The 19,345-nt window shown below is 50.4% G+C and overlaps 1 protein-coding gene across 4 annotated transcripts in view; it reads right to left on the bottom strand.

Moving 5' to 3' along the window:
* Positions 1-3,352: 3,352 nt before the first annotated feature.
* The window catches only part of CAMKK2 (calcium/calmodulin dependent protein kinase kinase 2), a 50,981-nt gene continuing 34,988 nt past the window's right edge, over positions 3,353-19,345 (bottom strand). Inside the window, exons 8-17 of one of the 4 annotated variants that reach the window (XM_052655094.1) lie at positions 18,280-18,301; positions 18,063-18,151; positions 16,789-16,988; positions 16,087-16,140; positions 13,219-13,292; positions 13,045-13,132; positions 11,819-11,947; positions 7,060-7,160; positions 6,496-6,538; positions 3,353-3,747 (exon numbers count right to left, since the gene is read on the bottom strand). In XM_052655094.1, coding sequence (XP_052511054.1) covers positions 3,583-3,747; positions 6,496-6,538; positions 7,060-7,160; positions 11,819-11,947; positions 13,045-13,132; positions 13,219-13,292; positions 16,087-16,140; positions 16,789-16,988; positions 18,063-18,151; positions 18,280-18,301 — 965 coding nt within the window. In that variant the 3' untranslated portion in view covers positions 3,353-3,582. The remainder of the gene's footprint in view (positions 3,748-6,495; positions 6,539-7,059; positions 7,161-11,818; positions 11,948-13,044; positions 13,133-13,218; positions 13,293-16,086; positions 16,141-16,788; positions 16,989-18,062; positions 18,152-18,279; positions 18,302-19,345) is intronic. The other 3 variants (XM_052655096.1, XM_052655095.1, XM_052655097.1) reach the window with 3 other exon arrangements.

Raw genomic sequence — 19,345 nt, 5'->3', positions numbered from 1 at the left:
TTGCCATTTCCTACTCCAGGGGATCTTCTGGATCCAGAGATCGTATCCTCATCTCCTGCATCTCTGCATTGGCAGGTAGATTCTTTACCACTGTGCCACCAAGAAGACCCAGGGAGGAACTAGGACATGCTTAAATTAGGGACTTGCTGAGTACATCAGCCCTGACTCAGGCATTCAACTTTACTGTCAGCCTAAGGAAGGGAAACAGACATGAGGACAGGCGACCTCAAGACCACTGACTGAATTAAACAACCAAAAAACATCCCCAAGAGGCCCAGACTTTGCACCATTTTGCTGTTTATTTCAAGTTTACAGAGAAGCTTAAACATTTGTGGAAAAACACTGAAGGCTTATTTTTCTCTTAAGTTTATGTACTTTTCAGTGATAAATACACAGTATTTAACTTTGTACACCTGATAAAAGGAAAATGCATAGTAGAAAGGATCAGGAATAAAACAGAAGCATTGGGCATGAAATCAACCACAGAATAGAAAAGTCAGTAATCCCATGAAACTTGGCCTGTAAAGCTGGAGAGAAGATTGAAATCTACGACCTTGAAACCTTCCCTAGCACCTTGGAAGCAAGTGGAGGTCTTGGTTCTTCCCCCTGGTGACAAGAAGCTCCCCTTTGGAAGATGGGTGAGAGCGACAGGTGGAGCCTATAGGTCTAAATTGCACAGTTCTTCACCTCGTCCTGGAAGGCTTGGAGGACGAGAGCCCTAGCTTACGAGAAAGGCCAGACCAGCGGGTAGATGGCCTCTCCGGCCCCAAGTGCCAGCAAGGGGCTAGATAAGGCTTTATGGGAGCCACTGGCCAGGCTGTGGAACAGATGGGGAAGTGAAACAGGGTGGAAGAAAGATGGATAAAGAACATGTGCTTCTTCAAGGCCACAGGTGCAGGCCACAGCTTGCTTAAAAATTGGTCCCACAGATGAGCCAGTAATGGAAGAGGATAGGCATCCTTTTTGCTTACCTAGAAAAGCTGCTCATATCAGCTTCTGCCCTTTCCTGACAGTTGGGTTTGAGGGGAAAAAATCAATGTTTGTGCTCTAAGGAGTGGAGACAAACCCCAAGAGTCTGTGCTCCAAGTAGCTCTAATGCTTTTTGTTACAGCCCTCTCTACTTATCCTTTTCTCAGTGGGGTGGTTCTTTTCCACAGCTTTCTTTGGTGTTTCTTAGTGTAAAAAAAGTAAAATAGTAATGAACATGGGCCTCCCCCAACCCACCTGCCTGAACAGTTCAGTGCTGTCTGATCTCTGGCTTTCCACATGTGAAATCTTCGAAGGAGAGTTTCATGGTGGGAGAAATGGCATCGCCGATGCAGTTGTGTAAACACAGGAGGAGTTCTGCAGAGGCTCTGCATGCTACCAGCCCCCGCCCCTCCGGGCGAGCCCACCACTACCAGGTCAGCGTCCACATGGACTAAGACGAAGAGCCGACTGACTTGAACCACTGCAAGGTGCTTATTGCAAACTAACCAGACCCATTTGTTCCCGAGGGGTGGAACCTGTAGATTTAAACAAGCACAGGAGGAAGAAGTACTAGATTACAGAAAGAAAGAAAACAGGCCAGAGGACCCTCCATCAGATGGGTGTCCTTGGCTCTTGGAAACCAGCCTTCTCTAACTCTGTACTGCTTATAAGGTAGAAAGAAGAGTCTGGCTAAACGACAGTCAAGAGCTTATGAAGATCTGCGGAAGCTCTGTGAACGCCCTTGGCAGCAGACACAAGACCTGCTGCTTGGTCTCTGCAGAGAGTGCCCCTTTCAACACGGATCAGCCAGAAGCTACAAGAGAACTCATGCTTCTGATCCTGATTACCGACACTATTTTCCTCAAGGCAGATTCCACAAAGCACTGGGAATCCCCCAGGCCAAGTCCTTCCAATTTTCCTCCCTCTTGAACTTCACAATTACCCACACGGGACTCTGGAAGAAGTCACACTTGAACTGCAACCAAACTTCCCAATGTTAGTTGGAAGTAAAAAATGTAAACTTTTTCTTTCTGGACTGCTGGCTACAAAAGGGGACTTCCTGTGCCAAGCCCTGGTTGCCTTGGACCCGAGGACTGCTCTAGGTTTCAGGAATCTTCTCTAAAAGGGCATCCTACAGTTATTGTTTAGATCCTAACAGAGCTTTGCCAGTAAGGATGATCATTTATGTCTCAGCTGAATGAAAGTATTCCTAACTAGCCCTCCACAAACTGGATAACTGTTTGTTTCACTGACTACAACAATCAGCTACTGCTGAGAAAGAAAACAGACTCTTAGCAGCCTCTAGAATACACAGGTTATAAGCAAGCTGAGCTGCTAATATACAGGGTAGATGTCACTGGCGCTAACTCTGATCATACACCTGAAGCCATGGGATAGCTCCTGGAAGCTCGCAATGATTTCTGAACTGCTCAAGAGTTCAGACTAGTTAGAAAATTGAAAGTATTTGTTGTTGTTGTTTACTCTTAAGCCATGTAATGTACATGGAAGTGTAGGATTTAATTTCACCCTGAAGTTTCTGTAATTTAACAAGAGATTGACTAGAGCTCCTTTAAGAAAAGTTTCAGCTCTGAGCGGCTGTCATAAACACACTCGTTCAGTCCTTGAGAGGAGATGTCCCACCATAACCACCGAATGCCTTTCTGGGAATGGAAAATCTGGCCCCCGCACCCACCCAAGCTCTTATTTATCAAGCCCTTTCCATTTTCCTGATTACAGCTCTACTCATTAAAAAGATTTATAGTCCTTCCTAGAAACAAGTTGGAGAATGCAATGGCACCCCACTCCAGTACTCTTGCCTGGAAAATCCCATGGATGGAGGAGCCTGGTAGGCTGCAGTCCATGGGGTCGCTAAGAGTCCGACACGACTGAGCGACTTCACTTTCACTTTTCACTTACATGCATTGGAGAAGGAAATGGCAACCCACTCCAGTGTTCTTGCCTGGAGAATCCCGGGGATGGGGGAGCCTGGTGGGCTTCCGTCTATGGGGTCACAGAGAGTCGGACATGACTGAAGTGACTTAGCAGCAGCAGGAATAAGTTGCGTCGAATCAGGCTGCAGCTACTGAGGGCTAGCCCTGTCCTGACTCCATGAATCCACATTCTAGAACGTGCCACGGTTTGGGGTTTTGCACAAAGTCACACCTGCTCTTCCTCTTTCAAATGCAGCCAAGTATGGCCTCGGACCACACCACCAGAGTTTCCTGCCAGTTCTTCCCGACGTTCAAACCTCACACACATTCACTCGGTATCTCTTGACACCATTCTGAGTTCACAAGGGAGATTTTTGGCATAAAAACGTCTTAAAAAGCAATTGTCCCCCAATGCACGTGGCTTTGGGTCTGCAACTCCTCACACCCGCCCATTCAGCCAGCCAGCGGCCAAAGTCGATGTCATGGAGTCGTCTCGTCTTTTTTTTTTTTTTTTTTGTCCCCTTTAAAATAAGAAAGAAATCAAACAAACCAAAAACAAAACAACCAGAGATGACTGTCAAGGCTCTACACACGTGCTCGGTTTCCCGTAGGACATGCTGCTATGGAAACACAGGGCGCCGCCAGCAGAAGTGAGACGCGCATGCGCAGTCGCGGTCCGGCGCTACTCCATCACCTCGTCCGGCCGCGCAGGATGAGTGTGCTCTAGGGAGCTGGGGCCTCGGACCCCCCAACTCTCCACGCCAGGGCCGCCTTTCATGAGAGCACTTCCTCCTCCCCTACGGGGGCCGGTTCGAGGCCCTGGAGGCTGTCTTCGCTGCCTTGCTTCCTGCTCACCGAACAAAAAAACCCACATTAAGTCCTGGGGCAATGCGGGCAGGGACCTGAACCAATGTCTCTGGCAGTCCTGCACTGCCTGGACCATTATTTACTTGTTTTTAGAGTCTCTCCCCCTTTTTTTGCTTATGTGAAAGTTTCAGAGGAGACCTTGCATCCCTTTGGTAAACGGAAAACCAGCATCATGTGCCAAAAATAGCAAGGAATGTAAACTATAAACATAGATGCCAACCTATGGGCTGACACCTGAAACCATAGCACAGGTCGTATGGGCTCCACACTGGGGCCTGTTCACAGAGAATTTAGGCATCTTCGCTCCCCCAGCTTTAGGCTCTAAGCTCCTGCAGGGCAGGAACCGTACTGTCTTCAGTCTCCAGGTGTGTTTTGTGAGGGACACGAACAGGACCACCCGACTTGGCCTGGCACAAAGCCAGCCTTCAGGACATGGTTGTCAACAGAAATGTGCTAAGCACACAGGCCCAAGGGATGCCTCCAACAGAGAGAAGGGCCCTCATCTTGGCAATGTGTGACCAGAGCAGAAGAGACTAGGTTGGTGGGAAGTGTCCCCATGTTCCCAAGAGGCCATACCCTGAAGTGCCCCCAGCTAGAGCTGCCTGGGGTGACGGATGTGGGCTGCATGATGGGAAATGTGAGGGAAAGTCCCTAAGGAGAGGCCCACACCCTTTACCAACATTAAGCAAAGAATGCCTGTCCTAAGGAGAGCCACTGGGCTTGCCACACAGGACTGGTATCTACTGCGTGCCTTTGGGCAGAAGGGGAACTGCCCTGTACATGAGGCAAGGGCATGAAGTCCGTACATTCCTAGGAAGAAATTCCTCTTTGTTTAAAAATCACACACATTGGTTATTATGTTTCTGCCAAAGAAGAGAGGGTCGAGTCTCTGGGGAGGAGAGATGTAATTGGATATCCAGGGAGGCCCAACAGCTGTCTGCTCATACCAGCTGGTCTCACTACTTACGGGCCATGGGCCCAAGGCCTCCAAAGACTGCCTAAGCCCTCCAAAGACTGCCTAAGCCCTAAGAGCTCCAGAGTGCTGGACCAATGGGACAAGCAAAAGCATCCACCCGTGGGCTAAGGGCAAGGGCAGGTAATCCCCAGGTGCTTCTGGGATGGAGATGAGGGAAGAGAGAGGCAATAAGGTCTTTTGGGCCAATCTCAGTCTTTGGTGTCCTGCAACTTTGATCTCATTAAAAACAGAAGATGAAATAAACAGACTTGCACAAAAAAGGAGGCAAACTGTAAGAGGTTGAGAAGAGAAGGGACAAGTACAGGCCAGCCCATTAGGCTTCAACCTGTGACCTTGTAAGGCTCACACCGTGAGTGGGGCCACCTCATCTCGCGGCTGTAGAGACGCCTGAGAACATTGTGGCAGGGACGGAGGCAGCCTTCCCAGGCTGTCCATGATCGGTTCTGAGGGCTAACTGCCATTTTCCCTGCTCTGGAAGGGCATAAATGATCCACAGATGGTCTTCCTACGTTACTGTATGAGCACCTGGCTCCTATGGTGGCCAAGAAATTTCATCTCATAAGCCAACTCCTAACAAACAAATGCTGCTTGCACAGGCATCATTCAGGGCAGCATTATTCATGCGTGACAGTCCCCAAAGTGGAAAATGTATTCATCACCGAATGAATGGAGCAACAAAGTGTGGGTATATCCATACAATGGAATATGGTCGAGCCACAAAAAGGAAAGAAGTTCTGACACATGCTGCACCACAGATGAACCTCAGAAACATTAGGCTGAGCGAAAGAAGCCAGACACAAAGGCCACAGACTGATTCCATTTATATGAAATGTCCAGAATATGTAAGTCTATAGAAACTGAAAGTAGCCTCGTGCTGGCTGGGGGATGGGGGAGTTGGGTGGTGAGAAATGAGGGTACAGAGTTTCTTCTTGAGCTAATGAAAATATTCTAAAACTGAATATATTAAACTCTATCGAGTTATATACTTTAAATGGGTGAAGTATATGGTATGTGACTTATAGCTCAACACAGCAGCTTTTGAGACTTAGAAATGATTGCCTAGAGCTCCCAACTGAGAATGAGGTGGTGAGATGGGCTCGGTGGGGAGAGTCCCAGGACTGCTATCCTGTCACAGGCACGGGGTGGAGAATGATCATCCTGTCATCTCAGGCTTGCAGGGACAGAAATGCTCCTCTGTCCTGGGAGGTGCTGGGATGGCTAAGCTGGGCATGTGTTTGGAAGAGGATGGCGGACTCGGGGGAATAGGTCTGGATCCTCCTCCGAACCAGGGGAGCTTTCACACTCATTTGCAACAGGCTGAATGAGGACTTATTTTCTAGGTCTTAACCCATCAGAGAAGAAGGGGAGGATGCTGGAGAGCCCCGGGCGGGGAGCCCCCGAGCACAGCATGCCTGCTCTAGGCTCTGACCACCAGCCCAGATCAGGGGCGGCCTCGGCCCATGACATAGCTTCAAGGCTGTTGACGTGCACCGAGCCTAGGTGGGTGCCAGACTAGGTCTAAGACCCGGGTGAGTTCACAGGCATTCCGGGTGGAGCGCCATGCACCCGCAGCCCCAGCCCACATGCACGACCCACCACCAGGTCCAAGCCCCTGGATGCCCCGTTTTCCTCCTGGGTCTGGAGGCCCCGGGCTGGATGGAAGGTCCGCCTGGATGCAGATGCCCCGTGCTCTGCAGCTGCCCCCGCCCCCAGGCCCCGGCAGAGGCGAAGGCACAGGCAGGCAGGCGTTACCTTGGGCTCAGACAGGGGCTCACACTCCCTGGTTGGTTTTTTGCTGGAATCGCCAGAGGGGAGGGAAAAGGGAAGTGAGAAGGGACACTTGGCACTCATGGCATGCCTGTCTCCCAACCCCCAGAGACACTCAGACCCCAAACACCAGCTTCACGGAGCTGTTGCCAGGGTGGTCAGGAGCAGGACACCACCCCTCACTGTGAGACGTTTTGGTGGGGGGTGGTCCCATGAGTGAGACTGGCCTTGCTCACTCATCATGGGGCCACAATCCCACCATCAAGCATGCATGCTCTGGGGTCTAACAGCCTGATAATCAACCATTCTCCCACCCCTGTTAAAGTGCATGTACCCCCAGAGAAAGGTAAAAGTTCCCTGTGGATTGGCTGTCAGTCAAGGAGGCGGGCTGGATCCAGGGTTGGGGAGAAACCAAAGCCAGCAGCTTTGCTCTGACTTCCCCAGAAAGCCTGGCCGGGCTGATCTGAGTCTGGACACCACTGCTGAGAGAATGGGCCCAGAGATGGTGGGGCAGGGCGGCCTCTAGCTCCCCACCCCGGGGATACTCACCTGAGCAGGTTTCCAGGCGCTGACAAGGAACGCTCCTCCCGCCGGCTGCCCTCAAACGGGTTCCCAAAGGAGCGTTTTCGTATCATGGTCTTCACCAGGATCTGGAAAGGAGAGGAGGAGGCTCAGCAACCTGGGGGTGGGGGGACCCCAGGCAACAGCCTCCCTCGTGCCATAGCACAAGTCTCCCATCTTCTTCCCTTCCCCTCCCCTCATTCCCACTGCTCCCCCTACCCCAGCACACACACACCCTGCCCCCTGCCAGTTCCCAGGACTGATTGCTGATGGCGAGCCTTTGAGAAACATCCACCCAGGATACAGGAACCAAAGCCATCACCAAGTCTCACTGGCCCACCAGAATCTTCCACGGCTCCCTGGTTGTCAACAAGATAAGGTCTAAACTCCTCAGTCTGACATCCGGAGCCTGTCACAGTCTAGTCTCAGCCTACCCAATTGCAGGAGGGCTGGCCTGCACAGTTTGTCCAGTATCCGTGGTACCATCTGTCTCACCTGAGCCATCGCTGGACAGGCCCTCCTGGCCTGTCAACCTGTCTCCTCTTCAAGGCGAGGCTTTTACTGGCGGTGAAAGCTGTCTACAACCACCCCAACAGGCAACCAATTACTGCTTCCCAGGTATAATCTGAGAGGGAGGGGGATCACTGCACTTTTAATTTAAATGTAATTCACACAGCTTAAAATTCACCACTTTAAAGTGTACAGTTCAATGGTTTTTAGTATATTCACATCACCGCTATCTAATTTCAGAACATTTACATCACCGCCAAGAGAAATCCAGTACCCATTAGCAGCCACCCCCATTCCTCCTTCCTAGTCCCTGGCAACCACCAATCCACTTTCTGTCTCTATGGGTTTGTCTTTTCTCATTTTGTATAAATGGAATCATTCAGTATGTAGCCTCTGGGGTCTGGCTTCTTTTACTCAGCAAGCATGATGTTTTCAAGATCCACCATGTTACATTGCTTTATTCCTTTTTATGACCTGGTAAAAATCCTTTGTGTGGATATACCATATTTGCTTCTTTGTTCATCCATTGGTGGATATTTGGACCATTCCCACTTTGGGGCTGTTGTGACTAATGCTACTGTGTACATCTGTGTACAAGAGTTTGTATGGACGTACTTTCCACACAAAATGTTTTCATTTCTCTTGGGTGTACACCTAGGAGTGGAATTCTTAGATCATCTGGTAACTCTCTCTATAGCATTTTAAGGAGCTGCCCATCTATCTTCCACCGTGGCTGCACCATTCTACAGTCCCAGGAACAATACAAAAGGGTACCAGTTCCTCGGGCGGGGGGGTGCATTTTTGTTGAGGATGAGCAGCTTTGGTCCCAGTCTAAGGAGCTGAGGAGACATCCCAGGATACGGAGGGTGGCCCAGCCACAAGTTGGTATGATGTGAGGGCAAGAGAGGTCAGAGGTCCTGAAAGCCCTTCTAATCCTGAGAGGCGCTGGTAGTCAGCCTGTCCACGGCCGTGAGATGGAACTCTTTGGTGTCCCCCACCCCGCCCACCAGGAGACAGGGTTTGCAGCTTGGTTGGGAAACACATGCCGGAGGAGGGGATCTTTGGGGAAAGGGTCACTATCCCTCTATCATGCCCCTCAGCCACTGCTCAGCTTCCCTCCTCTGCCTCCCAGTCTGCCCCTCAGGGCATCCTTTCTTTTTTTTAAAAAAAGTTAATTTGGCTGCATTGGATCTTTAGTTATGGCTCAAGAGGGTCTTCACTGCATCATGTGGGATTGTTTGTTGTAGTGCACAGACTCTCTAGTCGGGGCGCTCGGGCTCCAGAGCATGTGGGCTCAGTAGTTAGAGCACAAGGGCTTAGCTGCAGAAGCATGTGGGATCTTAGTTCCCTGACAAAGGACTGAACCCATGTCCCCTGCACTGCAAGGGAGATTCTTAACCGCTGGACCATCAGGGAAGTCTCTCGCCCTGTCCTTTCTGAAACCCATATCTGATTCCCTCCCGCCCTGACTTGGTATCTCTCACCCCTATGAGTTTGGAACTTAACCTGTTACGGGCCACAGAGCCATGGAAGGTTCATGGTGATGCTTTTGGCTGCTGTCGTTCATGAAAGAATTTTCAAAGAAGTGGCCTCAACACCTGTAAGGCTCTGGCCTCCCTTCCAAGTAAAGTATGATGTCTCTTCAAGCTGTTTCATATACTAAGCCTCTGGACTTTTTTTAAAAAAGATTTTCATGCTAAAAGAGTAGGGGGAAGTGTTTTTAAAAACCACTGATTTACTAAAAGGTGGAAACCACCAAATGTACATCAACTGATGAATAGATAAAATATGCTCTATCCCTACAATGGAACACTATTTAGCCCTAAAAAGGAATGACTGGGTACAATGTGGATGAATCTTGAAAACATTATGTTGAGTGAAAGAAACCAGACACAAAAGGCCACTTACTGTACGATTCCATTTATATGAAATGTCCAGAATAGGCAAATCTATAGAAACAGAGAATATCGACTAGTAGATGCCAGGGGTTGGGGGTGGTTGGGGAGGGAAGAGTGACTGACTGTCAACAGGTATGCGGTTTCTCTTGGGGATGATGAAAATGTTTCAGAACTAGAGACGTGACAGTTGCACAATACTGTAAATGTATTAAATGCCACTGTATTGTTCACTTCAGAATGGTTAATTTTATATTACAAGAATTTGACCTCAATTTAAAGAAAGAAAAGAAAAATGCTGAGTTAAGAGAATGAAGGCCATGCCCCTTGACAAGCATGCATGGTGCCTCCCTTGCCAAGGCCCAGCTCTGTGGTTCCTGGAACATTTGGACCTGTTTTGCTCCCTCAGTGAGCCTCGCCAGCCCTCAGGACCCAGCGGAAGGGGCTCCTACCCTGCAAAGCCTCCCAGTCCCGCTCCTCTCCCCGCTGGCCTGTCACGGTGTGGACACTCAGTGTGTGATGGCACCAGAGGGTGATTCTTTCTTTCCAGGTTCATCTTCCTCAAGAGGCCAGAAGCCCTATGAGGGCTGGCACTGTCCCGTGCTCATCTCTGTAACCTCATGCCTGGCACACACAGCTGAAGCCCCCACGGCCTCCTTGTCCCCCAAAATTCAGTCTCCACATGGGACCTTCCTAAGGCCAACACTGACCATGCCACTCCCCTGAATCAAATCCTGCAGGTGCTTCCCACACTTCTGGGACCAAGATTTAAATTTCTGCTGTGGCCTCAGGACTTGTGTGCTCTGGTCCCATCTCCTATCCAGCCTCATGCCACCATCACTCCACCTCCTTTGCCCTGTTTCAGCTGCCCTGACTTTCTTAAGGTTCCTTGTGAGCCTAGCCGCCTCCCAACAGAGGGTCGCTGCATTTGCTGCTCCCTTTTCAGGAACACCCCACCCTTTACCCTCTCGGCCTGAACACCCCGCCACTCTCTTAGCACACGCCTTCCAGGAGGCTTTCTCCAACCCATCACCTGGGCCGCATACCCGCTAGGAGGTTCCCCTCTCAGCCTCTCTGTTACTTGCACATTTACTTGTTGGTTCTTTGTCCAACATCTGCACGCACCATCTTGGTTTTATTCACCTCTGTATTCCCCACTCCCACCACAGGGCTGAGACACCACTCAGTGTTCAAGAAGTGTTTCCTGAATAATCAATGCCTATTTCAGACCTCTAGGATCAGACGCCTTCTCCCAAGAATATTCACAACCAGGAACGGAATAACCCACGGCGGGTGCTGGGAGCTCGACCTCAGCTACCTTCCCCACCACGGGCTCAGGACATGGGTGTGGTGGGCGGACGAGAAGGAGTGGGTGGGTGTTCAACAGTGAAGATCATGCAGAGGCCCCTGGTCGGGGAGGAGGATGTGAATAGATCCCCCAGGGCTCAGGTTCTAGAGGGAGAGAGACAGTGTGTGGGGAAGCAGAGGGCGAGGTGCAAAGCTGGGAGCAAAGGAGCCAGCACTGGGGCTCCTAAGGTCACTCGAGGCTGGACGCAGTATCTGGTCTCCCCGCAGAGCCCTGGGCCCTGCCTGCTGGAGCTGGTGCTAACTGAACACACCCAGGACTCCCAAGGTGGCCATGGTGAGGCAGCCCACTCGATTCCTCCCCTAGGACTGTTGCCCAACCCCCAGCCCCCTGAGAGTCTCCCTCCTGGAGTCAGATACCCTCTGGGCACAGCCTTGGCAAGTGGGTGATTCTCTGAGTCTCCAAGGTAATTCTCTAGCTTCATCTTCCTGGATCAGGACCCAAATTTAAGGCCATAAAAGGAGGTCCAGTAGCCCCTGAGCAAACACCCACCTCTAGGAGCTGGGAAGAGTCACCCTGGCAGTTGCCCACACTGCAGAGATGGGACGAGCTAAGCCGTCTGCTCTGGGGACAGGAGACCCAGTCAGGGGGTAGCCCCTCTTAAGAGACCTTGGCTCCAGCTCCCCCCAGGCACCTGCCCTGATCCTTCTAAAGTTCCTCCTTCTCCCCTGAACACGCTCTGAAAGCAGGAATTCCACAGGAGGCAGAACAATCCTTAGAGAGGGGCTACCCTGTTTAAGTGACCTGGGTCACAGCTGCAGAGAGAACTCACACTAGAAGTTGCAGGGGCCACCTGGCCTGCTAGGTGACCAAGGCCCAGGGGCTGGGAGCTGTGGGTGAGGGGCAGAACCGGCCAATCCGTGACTCTCAGGCCCAACACCTGTTCTCAGTTGCCCGCCCGTGTCCTGGTTCGTCCCTGCCAGGCCGCCTGTGGCTCTCTGGCCCTGCTCTTGAGCAGCGGTTCATCCTGCCTTACCACGGTTGCCAGGCTGGGAATGTGTTTGACCGAATTCTCGACCTCCTCTTCGGTCACCTCGACCAGCGTGCAGTTCTCGTCCTCTGATGGCAGCGGCTCCGCCCCATGCCTCGTGACCCAGGGGTGCAGCTTCAACGAAGGACAGGAGGGGTGAGGGGCCGTTGCCACTGGCTCCCAGAGACCCTGCCTGTGAGCAGAGCCAGGGAGGGAACGCGGGAGGGGAGAGCCAGTGGCCTGAGGTCAGGGATGCAGGAGAGCAGGCAAGCCAGGCAGAAGGTGGGGGTGAGCCGGGTGGGAGGAAACATGAAATAGACGGAGGGAGGGAGCCACGAGGCCAGAATGTGAGCCGAACCGGATTCTCCATCTCGCCCCGTGTCTTGGCAGAAGGGCCTGGAATTTGCCATCTGCCTTGCATGGCTGTCCGAGGAGCACCCATCACTCCTCTGCAACTCTCTCTGATGCCTGGAAGGCTCAGCTCAGAGTAGGCAGCATCCTTCCCATTTTACAGAAAGGGAAACTGAGGCTCGGGGTGGCACAGGGAGGCCACTGAGAAGAACACAATCAGGAGGGGACTTTGGCAGAGGTCTGCCCCCCAACTACGTGCCCCTTGGATCCAAGCCTTTATCTGTAACCTTTTGGGCTGCCCCCTCTTCAACTGCTAACTGCTTAGCTGAGGTGCCTAGTTCCTGAAGGAAATCTCTAGATTTCTGAAAGGTCCATGTGTGTGTACATGGCTGCAAGGGATCAGTAGGGATCTTATCTAATGCTGCTCTTGCAACATAGTGGAATTCAGCAGGCCAGGGCCAGAGGTAAACGGTCAAATTGCTCACTAACTTCCTCTCACACCCATTGTATTTTCTCAAAGGGATAGGAAGCGTCAAGGAAAAGACCCCAAGATTTCGGCAGCCACAGTGGAGCATACAGAGACTCTGGTCTGGTCTGGGGAGGTGGAGGCCATCAGTTCACGCCAAGTGGAGCGAGTGCTAGTTGCCTGGCTGGTAGCAGATCCCACTTCCACAATCACAGTTAACACAAGTCCCAAATCCTCCCCCACCACCTCCCAGCATCCCAGAGGCCACAGGGCATGGGAGGGCGGTGGTGCAGAAGAGGGTGTGGCGCTGTAAACAGAGGAATGTGGGGCCTGACCGAGGCAGGGTTGAGCCAAAAATCCCAAGCCGAGGAGATAGGCTGAGCCCCTGGCACATACCCCAAGGGGCAGCAGATACCTTGATCTCTGGCACCACAATCCTCGACTCGGGGTTCTTGTCCAACATGCGCGTGATCAGGTCCTTCAAATCCTCGGCTATGTCAGGCCTGGCGGGAGGAGATACATCAAGGGTGGGAGACGTCACCAAGGGCTTGGAGAAGGTAGCGACTTGCGGTACACGAAGGATACTCACTGATCTGGAAATTCCAGGGCCTGACTCTTGATCTTACTGTGTAAACACATGATCCGCTCATCCATGAACGGGCACTGCAAAGAGAGGTCAGGGACAGAGCAGCCATCAAGGGCTGGCACAGCTGTCCTTCAAGGGTGGACGGCACTCCACATGGGTCACAGCAGAGAAAGAAACAGCCCAGCAGCCCAGCCCAGGGAGGAAGCAGTTCCCATTCCCCAGAGATCTGAAAGGACCAGGAGTATCTTTCCAGAAGGGTTAGAGCCTTCCTAACTACACTGGCTTTCCTCTGTAGCTGTGCGTTAATTTACCTACATAAAATGTTAGTCGCTCAGTCGTGTCTGACTCTTTGTGACCCCATGGACCATAGCCCGCCAGGCTCCTCTGTCCATGGAATTCTCCAGGCAAGAATACTGGAGTGGGTAGCCATTCCCTTCTTCAGAGGATCTTCCTGACCTAGGAACTGCACCTGGGGCTCTCCCATTGCAGGCAGATTCTTTACCATCTGAGCCATCAGGGAAGACCATAAAGCAAAGACCGAAAGCAAACACTCACTTCACCCACCTGCCCTGTGAACATTAATAATACAAAGAACAACACAAAAGACAAAGCAGCAGTAGCTGTGATTGGTGAGGGCTCAGCCTGGGCCAGGCATTGTATGGAGGTTTCTCAGGACCAACATCTCATTTGGCTGTTACCTCTGCCTAGAATGGGCTTCCCTGGTGGCTCAGAGGTTAAAGCATCTGCCTGCATTGCAGGAGACCTGGGTTCGATCCCTGGGTGGGGAAGATCCCCTGGAAAAGGAAATGGCAATTGCCTGGAGAATCCCATAGACTGAGGAGCCTGGTGGCTACAGTACATGGGGTCGCAAAGAGTCGGACACGACTGAGCGACTTCACTTTCACTTTCTGCCTGGAATGTTTTTCACACCAGTATGTGCATGGCTTGTTTTCTTCCATCATTTAGGTGTCTGATCAAAGCTCAACCTCTCAGGGAGGTCTTCCAGAGCTCCTGTCTAAAATGGACACCCACTCCACCTCCATATGATTTCTCACCATCGCATGTCCCCTCCTGACATTATATTCCATATATATATTGGGGAGATTTCCCTGGTGGTCAGTGGTTAGGATTCTGTGTTCCCACTGCTAGGGACAAAGGTTCAATCCCTGATTGGGGAACTAAGATCCCACATGCCACATGGTGTGGCCAAAACATAAAACCATATGGATTTAGTCACTGTTTAATTCCTGCACGGGAATGTCAGCTCCAAGAGGGCATGGATTTTTGTCTGTCTTGCTCACTGCTGACACCCAGTGCCCAAGAACATTCCTGGCACAAAGTAGGGGCTCAATAAATATCTGTTGAATTAATGAATGCTTGAATTATTTCTGCTGATCCTCTCAGAAGCCATAAAAAATAGTAAATACTGGACTTCCGTGGTGGTCCAGTGGTTAAGAATCTGCCTGCTAATGCAGCAGACCCAGGTTCCATACCTGGTCCAAGAAGATCCCACATGCCACAGGGGAACTAAACCTGTGAGTCCCAACTACTGAGCCTACACTCTAGAGAAGGCGTACTGCAACTACGGAGCCCACGTGACACAGCTGGAGAGAAGCTCCCACTCACCGCAACTAGAGAAAACCTGTGCACAGCAATGAAGACCCAGCACAGCCAAAAATGAGTAAATAAATAAATACTTTTAAAAACAGTAAATATTGTTCTCATTTTACAGGAGAGAGAAAACAGAAGCTCAGAGAGATGCTATGTCCTAGGAAGCATGAAACTGGGATTTAAGCCTAGACTCTACCCTGAAGCCTGTTCACACACCACCTCCTGGGTGACAAGGCGATCTTCTCACAGGGGGAAGGGCCTGACCCAGGAGGAGCTCAGGGATTGTTTTGGAAACAACCCCTTTTAAGCGGGGTGCTCAAAAGGCTGCAAAAGGTCACAGAAAGTGACCTTGTCTACCCCTGTCCAAGGAAAATGATGCCATGAGAAACAATAACTTGAGATGTCAGGGTTGCACAGGTGCATCCATGTGACAACTCATCAGAGTACACTTTTAACATCTGTAGATTCCCTGATGTGTACATTTTAGCCCAAAAGATGAAAGCCACAGATAGTGAGCTCTGGCTAATGACTGCACTCTGAAGCATATGTAAGAAGGTATAATTCTTACAACTTGACTACAGGATTGAAAATTTTCTAATCAAATGTTGGGTTGTGGGGAGGAGATTATAAACTTAACTTCTTCACGGGATCAGTTTCTTAAGCTTTTCTCAACAGGAGCATAAGCTCAGGAGAAGGAATAATTCTCATCTTTACTGCTCACACAATCAGTCTGAACTTTAGAATTAAAAATAGAAGCCCCTAAATACGAGTAATATAAAAATAACAAAAGAGCAACAAAATGAAGACAAACAGCACTCCCTAAATCAATAATGCCAAATGTTTTAAATTCCATTCCAATTCTATTCTTCCAACAACAGCTTCTAGGAACACTGTTGAGAAGAACATCAAAGCGGTACCAGGCTCAGAAAGAAAGACTGCAGTTATTGATTAGTGATGCCTATCTCCTGTTAGGAGTGGAAAGAGGCGCACATTTGCTGTCCTTGACCTAAATTCATCAACTGTATTTACAATCTCTAGAGCCTCTGCCAAAACCCTGTTTTAGCAGGTTGTCTTTTCACAGATATGACTGTTATGTACAGCTATGTATATTTGGGAAGGCATACTTTTCCATATGCAGATCTAACTGTGGAAATAAAATGAATTAACTTTTAAATGAGTAAGTTCTATCTCCCTGCAAGGGTAACTATTAGTCCAAGGGAGCCACCCACAACACCCAGGACACAGGACACCCCACCTTACCTGGCCAAACACAAAGCAGTACAGTGTCACACCCATGGCCCAAACATCCAGTGCCTGCAAGAAAAAGAGAGCTCAGTGTGAGGGGGCAAGGGGCAGTAAAGGGCATAACCTTCTTTCACCTATCCAGGATCCAATCCTCCAGCTTTTCTTTGGGGAAGCAGCTCTTTTTGACTGCTCAGTCCATGGGAGTTTGAATGGGGCTGTTCCTGCCCATCAAACCCCACATCTCACTGAGCATATGATTCACGCCTGGCCAATGAAAGCAATACTTTCCCCAGGCAGTGTGATTGGCACATGACCCTAAACTGTCCAATCAGAGCAACACTTTGGCAGGCACAGTGATTGGTTAGAGGATGGGCATATGACCCACACTGGGCCAATTATAGCCAATCCTAGGATTTTCACTTGAGTCCTACAGAAAGAAAAGTGCTCTTTTCCACTGAGGCTTGTAAACTGGTAGAAAGTAGCCCAGAGTCACTGATGATGTTCAGCTGGGGAGGAAACCAATTCAGGAAAACAGCTGAGAGATGGAGAGACAGATTCCTCTTTGAACCTCTGAATCTAGCCAAGCCTGAGGCCAAAAGAACCCCACTCCTCATCCACAAATCACTCTTTAAGCCAGTGAGTTAGATTTTTGCCACTTACAACTGAAAGGACCCTAACACAGGCAGAATTGCACATCTCAGGCAGGTCCAAACCTACCTTCCCAGAGAAGATCTTCCGGGTTTCCGAGAGCGATTCAGGAGCCATGAAGGCTGGGGTGCCCACAGTGTTAGAGAGAAGGGCATCGCTGCCCTTGAACTCATTGCTCACACCAAAGTCCGCGATCTTGATGTGCCCATCTTCTCCCACCAGCAGGTTTGAAGGTTTGATGTCCCGGTGGATGATCTTCTGGTAGTGTACTGGGGGCAGAATGGGAGAGAGGGGACAGAGAATCCACACGAGGAGCTCCATGTGGCCCACATAGCCCAGAGACACAGGCAGGAGGCCCTCTGTTCTTCCAGGGTCCCAGGCCCTTCCCAGCCTTCCCCTCCCAAACCTGTGAAACACCCTCAGCTCTGAAAGTTAAAGGGAATGTCTAAGCAAGCTGTCCCATCCTCCAAAGTGAGGAGTGAAATACTGACTGCCAATAGTAATTGGTAACCGCCTGCCACAGTTTAAGTCATGTGTGCATGGAGAGCTTTCGCTGAGCTTGGCTCCCAGCTAGAAGCCTTAAAACTTGTGACGGTCAAGCATGTTTTCATTTATTAACGCCACCTCACAACCTGTTCACCAAACCAACAATGACTGGAGCAGGTCTGATTTGAAGTGTGAAACACAGCAGGATTGGGACTTGGCTAACGGTTCCTGCCTGGGTGTCCACCCATGGGCAAGGACAATCCTACGATCTGGAAGACCCAACTGTGTTTCTGGGGTGATGATGATGATGATACTGGTAATAGGAGCAGCAGCTTCTTTTACTGAATGCCTAGTCTGGGCCCTCACCGTGTGTTAAGTGCTTCCCATTGACCCCATTTCAGTGTCACAACAATCCTGTGTAATAACAGGCAAAGGGTATGAGTCAAAATGTTTAACAACCAGTAGCAGAAAGGACACCCTGCCAATCAGAACATTGATGTCCTGGCTGATTTCAGACCTTGTTAGATTTTATTCCCATTTTACAGATGAGGAACTAAGGTTCCCGGAGGTTAATAAGATCCCAGGGTTGCTGGGAATAAGGGGTGATGCTAGGAAATTAACAGTGCCTGGTAGAAAGAACTGGATAAACAGTCACTAACACTATTGCTCTTAGTTTTTCTGTGTGGCCAGAAGAAGGGTTTCTGCTTGGAGCGGGTGTCGTCATAGCGCAGGCAATTCTGTTTCCTGCCCACCTCCCTGTGCTCCAGGAGGGAAGTAAGAAACCTTCCACTTTCCATACACTGTCTGGGATGGCTAACCACCCCCTGGGTGAGAGTCCTCCTGTGGGCCCCGCTTACAGTACTCGATGCCTTTGATTAGATCCTGGAAGTAGAAACGGGCCTGGTCTTCAGAGAGTGGTTTGAGGGTGGGCACTTCCATCACAGGCCTGAAAGGTCAACACACACATGAAAAGCAAACCAGACACACCAGCCTTTGCCCCCTCCCACCACCTCATTCAGCTTTGCAGCTCAAGAAGCTTCGGGCCTCATACCTGCTGGGAATGGGGACACTCACCCTTGGTTGACCAGTTCAAACACTGTAGGATAGAGAAGGGGGTGAATGGTTACATTGGGAAAATGGAAATCCATCTTCCTCCCCTCCTCCCCAGCTCCCAGCCACCCCTAGAAACACTAAGAAGCACTGAAACTAACATGGGGGGTGGGAGGGGAACAGTCCACTGAACCAAAACCACAGAAGGTTCTGCTTTTCTAAGTTCCCATCAGGAGGCTAGGGGTCAGAGATTTCTGGTGTCCCTGGGACCCCAGGCTGGCTATACATCTGGTCCTCAAAACAGCTGAGGACCCTCTGCCAGAGGATACAAAGCAGGGAGACTGGCACAGGTGGGGACAGCCTCTCATTGTCTTCTCATACCTAGGTGGGAGGGGGTGGGAGGGGAGTCCCAGGGATACGACTGATGCTAAACTATGTCCTGTCACTCATCCACGTCCTGAGCCAAAGCCCTGCCAAAGAACAGGTCTAAGGGGAAGCAACCCAAATGTGGATTTACGTGGACACAAAAGCAGCAGCCCTAGGGGTCTTCTGAACCCTAGCAAAGTTTCAGTTTAAGAAACAGCAAGAACAAATGTCAATTACCCCTCTCACATTTTCCAAGCTGCTAGGCTGTGTCAGGCTACGTAAATCAAAAATTGTCAGATAATGTTCCAGTTCTTTAGCACTCTGTGTCAGCTGGTGCTCCAACCTGTGACTTCAAATCAAATCAAGACTTGGAGCTAGAGGTGGGGATGGTGATCTCTCTGCCACCTCAAAGGCCAGCTGATTCTGTTCCTCCTAAACAGGGCCTTTCTTGACTCACTGCCTGCTAGCTTCCTCACAGCCTTGTATATGTGGGATCCCCCACCCCACCATCAAGTATTAGATACACTACGTTCAGGGAATGCACAGGGTTTTTGTTGTTGGAGAGGGGCGGTATTTTTTGCATTTCTAAAAGTTGAGGTGAAATTTCAGAATATACAACTATTCTAACGTGCATGATTTAGTGGTATCTAGAGTCTACTGCCTCCAGGGCAATCATCGCCTCTAACTAATTCCAGCACATTTGCAGTCCCCTGAAAAGAAACCC

This window comes from Budorcas taxicolor, chromosome 17 (assembly GCF_023091745.1).
Source record: "Budorcas taxicolor isolate Tak-1 chromosome 17, Takin1.1, whole genome shotgun sequence".
NCBI lineage: Eukaryota > Metazoa > Chordata > Mammalia > Artiodactyla > Bovidae > Budorcas > Budorcas taxicolor.
This window is presented reverse-complemented; position numbering and strand designations above follow the sequence as displayed.